This window comes from Poecilia formosa, unplaced genomic scaffold (assembly GCF_000485575.1).
Source record: "Poecilia formosa unplaced genomic scaffold, Poecilia_formosa-5.1.2 Scaffold115, whole genome shotgun sequence".
NCBI lineage: Eukaryota > Metazoa > Chordata > Actinopteri > Cyprinodontiformes > Poeciliidae > Poecilia > Poecilia formosa.
Genome location: NW_006800054.1, coordinates 1,358,244 through 1,371,071, shown reverse-complemented (window position 1 = coordinate 1,371,071; position 12,828 = coordinate 1,358,244). Strand labels below are relative to the sequence as shown.

At 37.6% G+C, this 12,828-nt stretch overlaps 1 protein-coding gene across 1 annotated transcript; it reads left to right on the top strand.

Moving 5' to 3' along the window:
• Nucleotides 1-651: 651 nt before the first annotated feature.
• LOC103143791 (UNC93-like protein MFSD11) lies at nucleotides 652-12,402 on the top strand. Its single transcript, XM_007560481.2, has 13 exons — nucleotides 652-1,123; nucleotides 1,700-1,755; nucleotides 1,840-1,947; nucleotides 2,031-2,110; nucleotides 3,513-3,609; nucleotides 6,760-6,818; nucleotides 6,998-7,142; nucleotides 7,788-7,837; nucleotides 9,853-9,918; nucleotides 10,003-10,128; nucleotides 10,204-10,378; nucleotides 10,483-10,618; nucleotides 12,160-12,402. The coding sequence occupies exons 1-13, from the start codon at nucleotides 1,034-1,036 to the stop codon at nucleotides 12,310-12,312; spliced, it is 1,341 nt and encodes a 446-aa protein (XP_007560543.1). The 5' UTR covers nucleotides 652-1,033; the 3' UTR covers nucleotides 12,313-12,402.
• Nucleotides 12,403-12,828: the final 426 nt, after the last annotated feature.

The window sequence follows — 12,828 nt, the reverse complement described above, 5'->3', positions numbered from 1 at the left end:
GCATGCGTATTTGGAGAACATTTTTCGTGGAAAATGTATAACTATACAAATATATGTAAATTTGTTGTCAGTTTAATTGGGAAAATGAGAACCATCAAATAATCTTTGTTAAAAATAGATTTTTAAAGAAATAATTTAAAACTAAATGTAGACATGTACGTAGTAGTCACATCTGGAAAACGTGGATGTGAAGGCGGAAGTAAGTGGCAGTGCACACTCTTGTTATTTTGCGCATCTTTGCACTGTAGCAGCCCAGACAGACATCGAACGATGGAACTTTTAAATCTTCTTTTTCATCTTTGAAAATATCTTGGAATTCAAAATAAAATCAGATGTTTTTGCCAGCAGCTTGAAAATATAAAAAAGCCATACAACTATTTCAAAAAAATGACAATTATAGACACCCTACTGGAATAATATCTCAATATCACTTCTTTGCTTTTGGATTCTCAAAACTGAAAGCTAAATAGATTCACAATACACAGAAGAGTATATTGTATAAATCTCAGATTACTTTGTAACACAATAATTGTTTTGTAATTGTTGAAGTTTTTATTCATGTTTTTGCAAATGTCCAGTAATTTTCATGAAGGTACGTTCCCCGTGGCGACCTCCGGACGGCAGCAAACACAAATCAGCCTAAATTACCACAAATTACTCGGACAGAAGAAGAGGCAGAACCCAGAGCAACTACCGTCCTCATGACGACGAAAGAAAAAGTCTGAGTGAAAAGGAAAATGAGCGGAAAAAACTGCTTGTAATTAAAGTCACAAGTTGTCATGTGTACTCTGTATAATAGGAAGGAAGTGTTCTCGTGTACAGTGCTTCACTGTTGCTTTCTATTTGCATCTTATCAGTGGTGCTCTGGTTGCTGTTTGCGAATAAAACTGTAACTAAGCAGTTAGTAAACTTTGTAAAAAATGGAGACACTCGGGTCCTCCAGGATTTAAGAGTTGTAGGTGGAATTGATCGACAGAGGACGTTAAAAGCACTAATACTTATAATGTATTAGGAGGGGAAAAAAGAAGACAGAATGGCAGACAGAAGGACTTACAACGTTGTGGTTTTGGGTGTAGGATTTCTGTTCATTTTCACCGCCTTCACCACCTGTGGGAACGTTGAAGTAAGTTCAAAAACTATCATCTGTCTACCATGGTGCTTCTAGTTTGCAGTGTGGATTCCTCAAACGCTAGTTTTGCAGATTGAAGATGTATTTTAATCAAAACAATGTCTCAAAAATGAAATCTTGTGTTACAAATCAACACGACCAACCTCGCAGCTATTATTTATGTACTTTTTTTTTTCAAGTTTATTTGATAGGGACAGACACACATTGACATAGACAAACTGAATAAAACAGCAGTCCCATGTTTGCATCATGGTGCAATAGCAACAGCTAATTCGCAGCACTTGTCCCTAGATGGGCTTTTAAAAAGTAACTCTAAAAATTGAAAATGTAAGGTAGCCATGCGTTTTATTAATGAAAGCATAAATAAGAAAATCGGTCTGCTGCTGTTTTTTGTAAAGTGAAGGAAATGGGAGTCAGAGGAGTTAGTCAGGCGCATCTCGTGTTTCTGATTTTCTTCAATGGTCAGTGAAATTATCGAACAGGATGAATGACCTGAGGCTAAATAGGCTCTGAACTCTTTTAACAACCCTAATTCAGTTTTTTCTTGAATTTTTTTTTCTTTCCTTTCAGCAAACTGTGGTGAAAAGTCTGAACAATTCATCTTTCAGCGGAAGTGGTTACCACAGGTAAAAGAAAGAAAAAATAAGTTTATTTCACCAAATTCAAAACGTATAAAGATGCTAACTGTATTTTCTTTACTTCTTCTGCAGTCTAGGGATCATCTACGGAGTTTTCTCCTTCTCCAATCTGCTTGCACCAACTGTTGTTACAGTTATTGGAGCGAAACTGACCATGTTTTTGAGTGGCCTACTTTACAGGTAAACTTGGCTGTGCAGAGAAAGAGAAATAAGGAGGACACAAATGTTTAAAACATGTGGCTCATGGCTGTGCTTTTGTTTAGTGGTTACATTGCAGTGTTCATCACGCCCTCTACTTGGTCATTTTACCTGACCTCAGTTCTCATCGGTGTAGGAGCGGCATGTAAGTTCCCATTTCATAAATTCTCTCCCTGTATTTTGGTTAGTTCTAAATTTGTATTGGAAGGTTTGTTATTCCTGCTTCTTTGTGCAATGCACTGGTACACTTGGAGCAAATCAGACCCTCAGCATGATGCTACCACCTCCATGCCTGACATGGCTCAGTGTTCTCGTGTTCGAAAGACTCATCTAAACATAGTTTTTCTTATATTGACCAAACAGCTCAATTTTTGGCAGCAAATTTTAGTTGCGCTTGAAAGTGTCAGTTTAAAAACTTCACTTCGCCATGGACAGAGATGGCGGACTCTTCCAGTTTCTAATAAATGTGCCGCAGTCTTTTTGGCTTCCCGTCTGTTCTTAAGCATCTTAACCAATCTCCTTCCTTCGAGAGCGACAATTTGTTGCAGATGTTTCCGGCTCTGGCCCAGTTGGGTGTACAAAAAGGACAATAATATGAAACACACACAAAAGGGGTTCCGAAATGGACATATTGGTATTGAATATAGAAATAGAAAGGCTATGGCAGAACCTCAAATCTGTTGGAAAATTTGGAGACTGTGCTCAAGCGCAAGGTCCATCTCAAAATTACAGAAAGTATAGAAAAACTCTCAAAAGAAAAGTGGTCAAATATCCAGCCAGAACTGTCAGTAGCCTGTTGATGGCCACAAACAGTCTGTGGTCAAAATGAAACTATCTTCAAAACCTAAAATGAATCATTCCCAATAATGAGTTTATGTAAGCTTTTCACCGACCCTATATTTATAAAAATATAAAGACCTGAAGCAGCTGTACGTTTTGTATTTTTCTCTAAGCTTAATTGCTCTGACTGAGAAATCGTAGTGAAACAGCATACAGGGTATTAAGAATAGCTGAAGAAACTTAAAGCTTGTAAATAGTTCAGCATGCTTGCCTTGGGCTACCGCAGCCCATGGAAGCTCTGTTTGTCTGCGGTAAAAAAATAAATAAAAAGAAATAATAATAAAAAAAAAAGAATCAAAGTTGTGGTTAATCATGCGTACAGGGATTATTGCGCCTGGAATACGACGATGCTATAAACAGTGTATCCTGAATTAGAACTTAAATGGGTTAGGAACTGTATCTCCAAGTAACACAGAGCGTCTTGAGTTTACTCATAAATGTTGGTCAAAATACAGAGAAGACCGTCTATTTAAAGGAGTAACACACACAAAAAAAATTAATTTGGAGCAGTTGTTTTTAAGTTTTCTTATTTAATGCTGCCTCAAAACACTGCAGTGAGTTGCATTTTTTTATTATTATTATTATTTTTTATGTTTTGGTCACTGAATATTTGAATGCATTACTTACTTACACACCCGCGTCATTTATCCCTTCTTGTCATCAAGTGAGTGGTGACTATCTTTTCCCTCCCTCTCTGGGTTGTGCAGTGCTCTGGACGGCGCAGGGAAACTTCCTGGTGGAAAACTCCGAAGCCTCCACCATCAACAGGAACACCGGGTTGTTCTGGGGTCTACTGCAGTGCAGGTAAGCTGCACGTTACACGCCAGGCCCAGTCAAAATGGGAATGCATGCATGCTGCAATTCTGGTCCATACTTTAAGGTTTGCTCAGAACACATATTATTTCGGAACTTGAATTATTGTACATGGAAGAATTAATGTGAGAGCAACTTTTGTTGTATTTGTGAATTTCATAGCAGTTTTTAATTAGTCCACATTGTATAATGTGTTCCTAAAATTGGAGGAACTTTTATTTTTCAATGTTTTCTTAATTCTTAATGCTAAGTCTTTACATTTATCCAGGACTCAGTTGTACTCAAGCTGCCAGAATTCCTGTCCAGAACACATTACGTCTCGGCAGGATATGTTTCTTTGCTCTTCATTTACCATAATCAGATTTTAATAAAACACGTTGCTACCGTTAGTCTCTTTCTCTGTCTGTCTGTCTCTCTCTCTCTCTCTCTCTCTCTCTCTCTCTCTCTCTTTCTTTCTCTCTGTTAAAACTAAACACATCAAAGCTCCTTAAAAGCGCAGCGAGCAAGATTTGGCCCTTTTCGTTCCTTGGATTTGGCCCATTTCTCATGCACGCTGGCTTGGACAGCTAATTTGTGTTTGCTCCAATTTGCAAATTGAATTAGTATTATAATTACATTGGCTGTCACCTGTGCCAAAGCTCCCAATAGGGCAATGCTAATCTGACTCTGCAGGGATGATCGCGGCCATAATAAACTTATGATTCAGTCGCTCACAGGCTGCAAACACAAACACAGAATGTCACTGTTAGCAGTCATGAATAACCTCTGCTTCTCCTCACCGGGGTTCTTGGAACGAGACCACATGTTATATGGATATTTAATCAAAGACAGAAATAGATGTAGATATTTAATGGAACTTTTTTTCTTTTTTTTTTGGAAACCTCGCTTATTTATGTGAAAACCTCACCACAGGCAGAGACTCATTATTTCTAAAAATAAAATTAATATAGGTAACATTTTCTACCACTCAAAAATATTTTTTTTCAAATGGTTCACTTAACATCTTGCTCATAGTTTTTTTTTTTTTTTTAAATTACACTAATCCACCAAGTGGAAAAACATCAATTAAAGGTCACAGCTTTTAAGCTCCAAAAAGCAGAAAAGAGGCTTGATGCCTACAGATTATGGGTTATGTTTAAAGGATAAAACGCTTAAAACTTACACAGACCGGTTATAATTATCATGAAAGTTGATGAGATTTTTTTTCCTCATTCTTAAATTGCCTGCATAATTATTAAGACACCCGTGAGAACAAGGAAGTCATATTATTCAGTCACGGCCTGCTGCCTGAAAAGCACCTTAAAAATGAAAAANTTTTTTCTCTCTCCTTGATAAAACCTTCCCAAAAATGATTTTTCCTCCAAATTGCCCGTCTTAGATTTTCCGAGTGTTTCTCAAGATGAACGTAATGGTACAGCTTTACGGAAATTTGGAACCAGATTTGTCCTTCAAAAAAAATGACACTGGAATTTTTTTTTTTTTTTTTTTTACATTTTGAGAAAATACACACTAAATGGTTAAGATTGCTAGAGAGAAACAACACAGCAGACCAAGAAGCACATCAAAGTATCAACATAAAGCACAAGTGACTTCAAGTTTTGAGTTCAAGTAACAGTTAATCAGTTGAGCAAAACAAGCCCAGACCAGGATGCCGCCGCTTCAACGTTTAAGAGGTGGTACAGAGCTAAAGCTGCGGATGCAGTGTTTCACTTCCTCCTAACAACATATCGTTTTTAAACTAGACAGCTCAGTTCTCATGGTTACAATTCATAAAACATTTCTAAAAGCTCCTTCAGGCATAACCACATGATATTAAATAGAGTTGAGATAGAGAACAACCTTCTTTTCCAGACAAATAGGTTTTTTTTTGTTTTTTTTTACCTCTAGCAGGTCTAAGTTCAACACTGTTGTTGTTAGTCGTCTCTTTATGACAAACATGAAAATTAAGTGATGGACAAGAGTCCATTAAATGTTTAGGTTTTTTTTTTTTTTTTAACTCTAAGGAGCTTCTTACCTCTTCTAAGCAAAGTAACAGCGGTTCTTAAATTCCTCTCATTTGTACATCCTGTCTAACTACTGACCGATGATTGAAGTGTAAGATTTTAATTTGTTTTGTTTTTTTATTCTGAAATCTAATTCTGCAAATGTGCGTTGCTGAAATTTAATTAGGCCTTGTGTATTCCACAGTGTTTTCACAAGGGGTCCCCAGACGGAGGTCATGCATAATCTTAATCTCACTGTGGCACACAACAGCTCAAGGCCATAACAGAACTTCAGCATCTCTACGCCACAAAATTAATTCATAAATAAACAAGTACATACGTTTCACAAAGTCTTTCTAATATCCCCATTCCCACAAAAAAATAAATAAAAATAACTAATGTTTTAGCACAGATTTAGCTGGGAAGGAAACAGTGCTGGGTCTGCGGGTATAAAGGATCTGCCGCTGCCCAGGTCTCCCCCTTTCCTCCTTGGCAGAACTCCTGGTGTACATAAAATAAAATCAATCTTCTTAACACCAAGTCGCAATCCATCCTAGAATATCTCTAATCTTTATTTCAGCTACAAAATACATGTATTTTCCTCAGACTTGCATGCTTTTCGCTCGCATGAGCATGGAGGAATTTAATTCTTTTTTTTTTTTATCAATGAACAGATGAAAATATTGGAAGAAAAAAGAAAACAACTCCACCTAGAACCATGCTCAAAATGACACATGGACAGACTCACTGCTGCTCAGTGGCAGTTTTTGCATGATAGCAGCTGATGTGTTACTTTATGGGACTTTTCGCAGAGACAACATTTGTTCTTTTTATGTAACGACAAGCAGAGGCTACATTTTACATTTCATTGTGGGGATTTCTGTGGGTGCCACGCTCCATAAACTTCACACAGAATGCTGACACTGGGATAACATGGCATATAGTGAATATACAGTGCACTGTATAATATATAAAGAGCAATTGTGGGCAGTGTGTACTTGTACAGCAGGCTTGATTTAAAAGCTCCCTACAGGGAAAGTGGGCGGCATATTTATGGACGGGTGAAAACAAACAGGCCAGCTGTGCTAATGATCAGAAAGACAATAGAAGCTTTTTTTTTTTTTTTCCCATTCATTAATAGAGTCCCTTTCATTTGCAGCATGCTGTTTGGGAATCTTTACATTTACCTCGACTGGAACGGAAAATCAGAAATATCAGGTGAAGTCAGACTCGGCTAATTACCGTTTTGATTATAAAAGCAAAAGTGTTGCACGATGATGCAAGTAAATTATCATCGCGCAGGATTATACGACTGGCTGGTAATTATAAATCTGTCTCAGCTCGACGGTCTTAAAATGTCTGTCGCCTTTTATTAAAGCCGTTTATTTTCATCTCAGACAGCAGCAGGAGGAATATTTTTCTGTTCCTGCTGGTCTCCTCCATCCTTGGCACGCTCAGCTTCCTGGTGTTGAGGACGAGTCATCATGAAGAGGAGCTGCAGTCTGAAGAGGAAGGGCAGTCGCTGCTCTCAGCGCGCGCAATGTAAAGGACCGTACTTTAGATAATTACACCTCTTTCCCCCTGGTCTTACAAAATCAACCAGAATGTACTGAGGTCGAATCAAAGAGGAAACAGTTGTGAATTTACTGGTTTTTTTTCTCTCTCCTTGATAAAACCTTCCCAAAAAAGATTTTTCCTCCAAATTGCCCATCTTGGATTTTACGAGTGTTTCTCAAGATGAACGTAATGGTACAGCTTTGCAGAAATTTGGAACCGGGTTTGTTCTTCAAAAAAAATGACACTGGAATTTTTTTTTTTTTTTTTTTTTAATTTTGACCGAGTCGAGCCCAGTGACGGCACTCGAGAAGAGTAGGCTGCAATCAGGCAGATCCTTACCGGCTAAGATGGAGAACTGTTGAGTGTGGCAAGAAAGGCCCTCAATGTGTGTGTTATTATTTTTTTTCAGGCGTGTTTTAATTTTCACGAATGTGGACGAGGACAAGTGAAAGTCAGGCGAGAAAAAGTTTTTCCAAATGGTCTCTTAAGAGCTCTCTTAAAGATGTATATCATAACACTTCATGTTTCCTCTCTGGAGTAAATCCATGCATTTCTATGTGTGCAATTTATTTCTGTTGATCACTTTGAGCATTGCAGAAGTTTGACATCAATGTCTCTTCTGCTGTTTAGGTACAAGAACAGAGCAAACACCGCTCTGCAGGACACCAAAACGGAGTTCCGTAAGTTTTTATTTAGACTTTATTAAACAGGATCAGAAATGCAGTAAAAGTGACATGAGTTCAAATGAGAAAGTCCCTTACTTACAGTGCTCTCCACAAATATTTGAATCCCAGGTAAAAATTATTATTATTTTTTTTTTAAATCCAAAAATAAAAACATCTTTTCTTGCAAAGACATAATCTGACACTTAAGAAAACTGCTGCATTTCTCTTACAGCGAACTTAACATTTTTTTTAAGTGCAGCAAAATAAACCTCCATCCAGTCTTCTCTGCAAAAGCTTAAGTTGTTTTAAACTGTTTATTCATATTTGACTGTGATTTCTCTTCTCTTTCCCATTTTGAAGACTGACTAAGAGAAATTGTCTTTTTATGAACCTCTGTCAGTATTTATACCCCAGGAAAACAGGAAGTTACGGCCGGGTTACTCACTAGAAAAACAAAAACAAAAAACAGTTTTGAGTTGTATAGTTATTGTTGGAAGTGCAAATGGTTGTGCTAAAGTGATTTCTTTCTTAACTTTACACTTTCTTTCTCGTTGAATATGAACTTAAATCAAAGGTTGGAAAGTATTTTACGGCCTACGCAGTTATAAGACTGCTGACTTGACAGTTGTCCAGACCATATTCATAAAACGTTTTTGATAGAGAAGTTGACTGTTCACAAAGTTCTGTGTGCCATTATATTTGTGGAAAGTTAAGTGAAAGGAAAATGTGGCATAAAGTGATCAAAATACACAAAAATAACTGAAACATTTTGCTCTAGTTTTAATAAATCTGTCTAATTTATTAGGCATTATCACTTTATGTGGGTTTTATAATTGAGTTGATAAAATTTACATTTATTGAGATGCACTCAATAAATACACCAGCGCTTCATTTGGGGTCACAGTGTATATAATTGTATATAATTAAAGTTAATAAGGATTAAAAAAAAAGAATAATTCTGAGTGTGTTGTTAGCATATAAACCCAAACATTATTTCTTTTCTTATGTATTTCCTTGAGAATCAGAACACTAAGTTCTGTTTGAACAGAACTTTGTGTTCTGTTACAACACTAAGTACTTTATGAAATAAAAAAATAAGAAATCTTACATTTATTTAATTTTGGTGATCACTACAGTCTTTATCTTGAGCTCTGTGTTGCAAATGAGGCCCAAAATGACTGATGGCATCACAATGCTGTTTTTTTTGTTGTTTTTTTCACCCAATAGTTTTTCACAGCTGATATGAAACCATTAGAGATCTAACAGACCCCCCCTCCCCGGCTCCCGCCCATCTCCTCCCCACTCCTCCCCCCCCACACCCACCTAAAAAAAATTGACATTTTCCTTTTGTTTCCTGGTGATTTGTATTTGCGTCACATCTGACTGCTTCCATTCTGCAGCTAGCAGGCAGTTTTGTTTTTCTTCAAGTAAAACTTGCTTTCATGTGGATAAAAATCTCCCTGCTACGCGGCAGAGTACACAGACAGTGCCTTAGCGCGAGTTTATCTCAGATTATCTCTCTGTTTGTCAACTGGAAACTCTGCCGCAGTTGCTCCTGCTTTCAGTGCTGCCCCGGGTTGTTTGGATGATCTGATTGCTCTTTGTCTCGTGTGTATCTTGTGCACACGTAGACTTGTGTGCACCTGCCTCGAAAGATATCGGGTTTATCAAAGATGCATGCTGATTCATGTCAGAAAGGGCATCAAGGCATACATAAACAAACCTACTGGGATTTCTGCCCTAAAATCTAGATTTCTCTAGCAGCCTGAATGGAAGCCTCTCCTGGGTGCTTCCCTTTCTGCATTTAAATGTGGCTCTTTGGCTCATTTTTTATTTTTCTTTTCACTCCCATCCTTTTCCAGCACAGAACTTTAATTCTAAGGAGAAAATTGGGCTTTAATGTCTGCATTTTAATCCACGCTTTGTGAAGCAGTAAACGAGGCATATTTGTAAAAAAAAAAAAAAAAATGGCTTCATTAGCAATTCAAATGAGTGCATTGGATTCTATTTTTATTTATTTTTTTCTACAGAAACCATCCTGCATCTATTGAAGACAAAAACCATAATGCTCCTGAGTCCCTGCATGGTCTACAGCGGTAGGGGAAAATGTCGAAAATCGTCCTGCCTCTTGTGAAATGCTCGAAGTTGGAGCTGAAAACACACCGTCCCGGTTTCTCCAGGGCTTGAGCTGTCTTTCTACAGCGGAGTGTACGGGACGTGCATCGGCGCGACTGCCCACTTTGGAGAAGCGGCCAAAGGCCTGATTGGGATCTCTGGGATCGTGGTGGGCATCGGAGAAATAGTAGGTGGGTCAGCGCGCCGCTCACAGAGATTTAAAAATCCCCACGAGAGGTTCTCGAAGTACTCTCTGTCCCCATCAGGTGGGGGGTTGTTTGGACTGCTGTGCAAGAACAGCCGCTTCAGACGAACCTCGGTGGTGTTCCTGGGGATGGTCGTCCATTTCATCGCTTCCTACCTGATTTTCCTCAACATCCCAGACGACGCACCCGTCGTCGTCGAATCCACCACAAAGAAAAATCCATTTCTAAGCCCATCGTAGGTGGTTTCTCTCGTTATTTAACAGGAGGGAATTCGAGCTGTTGCACAGGCAGTTGTTATTCATGTCGTGTTATTAATAAGCATTGTGTTTTCTCCTTCAGTGCATCCATTGCCCTGCTGTGCTCCTTCCTGCTTGGACTCGGAGATAGTTGCTTCAACACGCAGCTCTACAGCATACTGGGCTATGTTTACGCCGAACAAAGCACGCCTGCCTTCGCCATCTTTAAATTCATCCAGGTAATCCTCGATTGCCAATTCTCAGACGTTGTTAGCAGAGCCGAGCGGAGCTCAGTCAAAATGTTGTCCTGTCAAGTGTGAAATAAATTCAGCTGAAGCCTCATTAATAGGGATGGAAGGTGTCAGAAAGGCAAATCTTCACCTCGCCCCTCTTTTCTTTGCTGCACAGTTGATCTTGAAAAAGAATTACCTCTAGGAAATTGTGATATTTTCTAAGCTTGCTTTTCAAATAGTGGAACATGTTTTTTCAAGGTATTATAATGAGCAAGTCTTTTAACTCTATGCTGGCATGCAGTGCTATGAAACAGAAAAATCTATGTGTCTTCATACAAATTTCTTTATTTATTTTTTTTCTCTTTAGCAGTTTGCATTTGATAATTTTATTTCATAATGGAGAAAGCTATCCAAACATCAAATGTGAAAACCACTGCTGATCAACTAAACCACAAAGTTCTTTACCACTTTTGTCCAATAAACACTCTGCTGTAACAACCAATTGTTTGAATTAGGGAACAATTACACTTTTACAATGAGTATAGATGAAATACTCATTTAAACAACTGCTTTTTGTGTTTACTCAGATTAGCAAAGATTAAAATTTTCTGGATGATTTTAAACATTTAATTATAATTTTTAAAACAACTAGACTGATTTCATCAAGCCAGTTATGCAAACATATGGGCCAATTACAGTCATATTAAAAAAAAATTTGATTATTGAAAAGTTCATTTATTTCAGGCCATTATTCTGTTAATTATGCAGATTTTCAACTAATGAAAACACATTTAAGATTAGAATATTACATCAGGACACAAAAAAAAAGTATACAGTATTTTCAATACAGAGGTGGGCTTAGTAAAAAGTATATTTAATACAATCTTAAATGTTATTTTCAAAAGTTACATTTAACCTGACAAATGAGAGGATGCTACTTCATTCAAACTGACTGGTCCTTCTCGTCCAGTGGTTCCCAAACTTCACCACAATTTTGTCAGCCATTTAAAAACGGTATTAAATCTGAAAATAATGTATCAACATAAGTTGAAACTCTCAACTGTCATGTAATGTAAAAAGTGATGGGCTCTCACCAACCCTGAGTCTAAAATTCAACATGGCTGCCTTTCACATGAAAGTTAGTATAAATAAAAAGTAAAGGAATCAACTGCTAGTTGTGGAGCATGTTAAGTCCAAAATGGTTAAGTTGGGTTTGATGTCTTTGTCAGATCCATTTTCTAACTTCAGAGCAATGTAAAAGAATAAATAAATAAATAAATAAATAAATAAATAAATAAACATACATCACACCTAGCAAATTGCTCCCAGTGCACTGTTGTCACAGTATGTTTTGTCATAGTTAATTTGTACATATTTACTTTGTAATTAATGCCAAAAATTTCTTCTGAGTGCCACTAGAGGTAGCTCAAATACCACCCGTGTAACATGTTCCACAGTCGGACAAACATGGCTACAGATGAGATGTTGCAAAGCTTGCAGTTCTTTCTCCTCACGACCAACAATACAATTTGTGTTTCCTGTTAAAGTCTGTGAGTGCAGCAGCGGCGTTCTTCTACAGCGGCTACCTTCTGCTGACGTGGCAGCTCCTGCTTCTGGTCATCCTCGGCTTTGCCGGGACCCTGTGCTTCTTCGTAGTCGAGCGGATGCAGGAGTACTCCGTGGATTCACAGGAATTTTGAAAAGCAGGATTCTGTGGTCAGAATCATTTGTGTCCTGGAAAACAGATGTAGTCCTGAAACTCAGTCTTGCATTTTAATTATTTTTTTTAAATAATGTATTAATTACCACAGCATATCAGCTCCCGTAATACATTAGAATGTTTTGACTCTTTTGGCTTTGTTTCCACTACATAGTTGAACCTCGTTCAGTGTTATGGATAAACTTTAATATCCACTTGTTTTATATTATGCTCTACATTATTTCTAGCTCAGGTCTGTCTTAATGAAAATGCTAATATTTCATGTATCTACACCTTTTTTATGAATATAAATGATACTAAATAATGCCTGACAATCACTACTTTATGTCATGTTTTGTACATTTTGCTTTACAGTGTAAATGTTTCTTCCTTTTGGTAAACCTTTGAATAATAAAAGTTTAACGCACGTTGGAATCCTGCATCTGTTGCTTGCACAAGAGGCTTGCTGAACAGTTACGCACACAAACTCCTATCTATGCATTTTAGCATGAAACCC

Coding starts and splice junctions, on each gene's coding strand:
- LOC103143791 (XM_007560481.2), top strand. CDS start 1,034: ATGGCAGACAGAAGGACTTACAACGTTGTGGTTTTGGGTGTAGGATTT. Junction 2,111..3,512: donor CATCGGTGTAGGAGCGGCAT/GTAAGTTCCCAT, acceptor TGGGTTGTGCAG/TGCTCTGGACGGCGCAGGGA. Junction 9,919..10,002: donor TCCCTGCATGGTCTACAGCG/GTAGGGGAAAAT, acceptor CGGTTTCTCCAG/GGCTTGAGCTGTCTTTCTAC.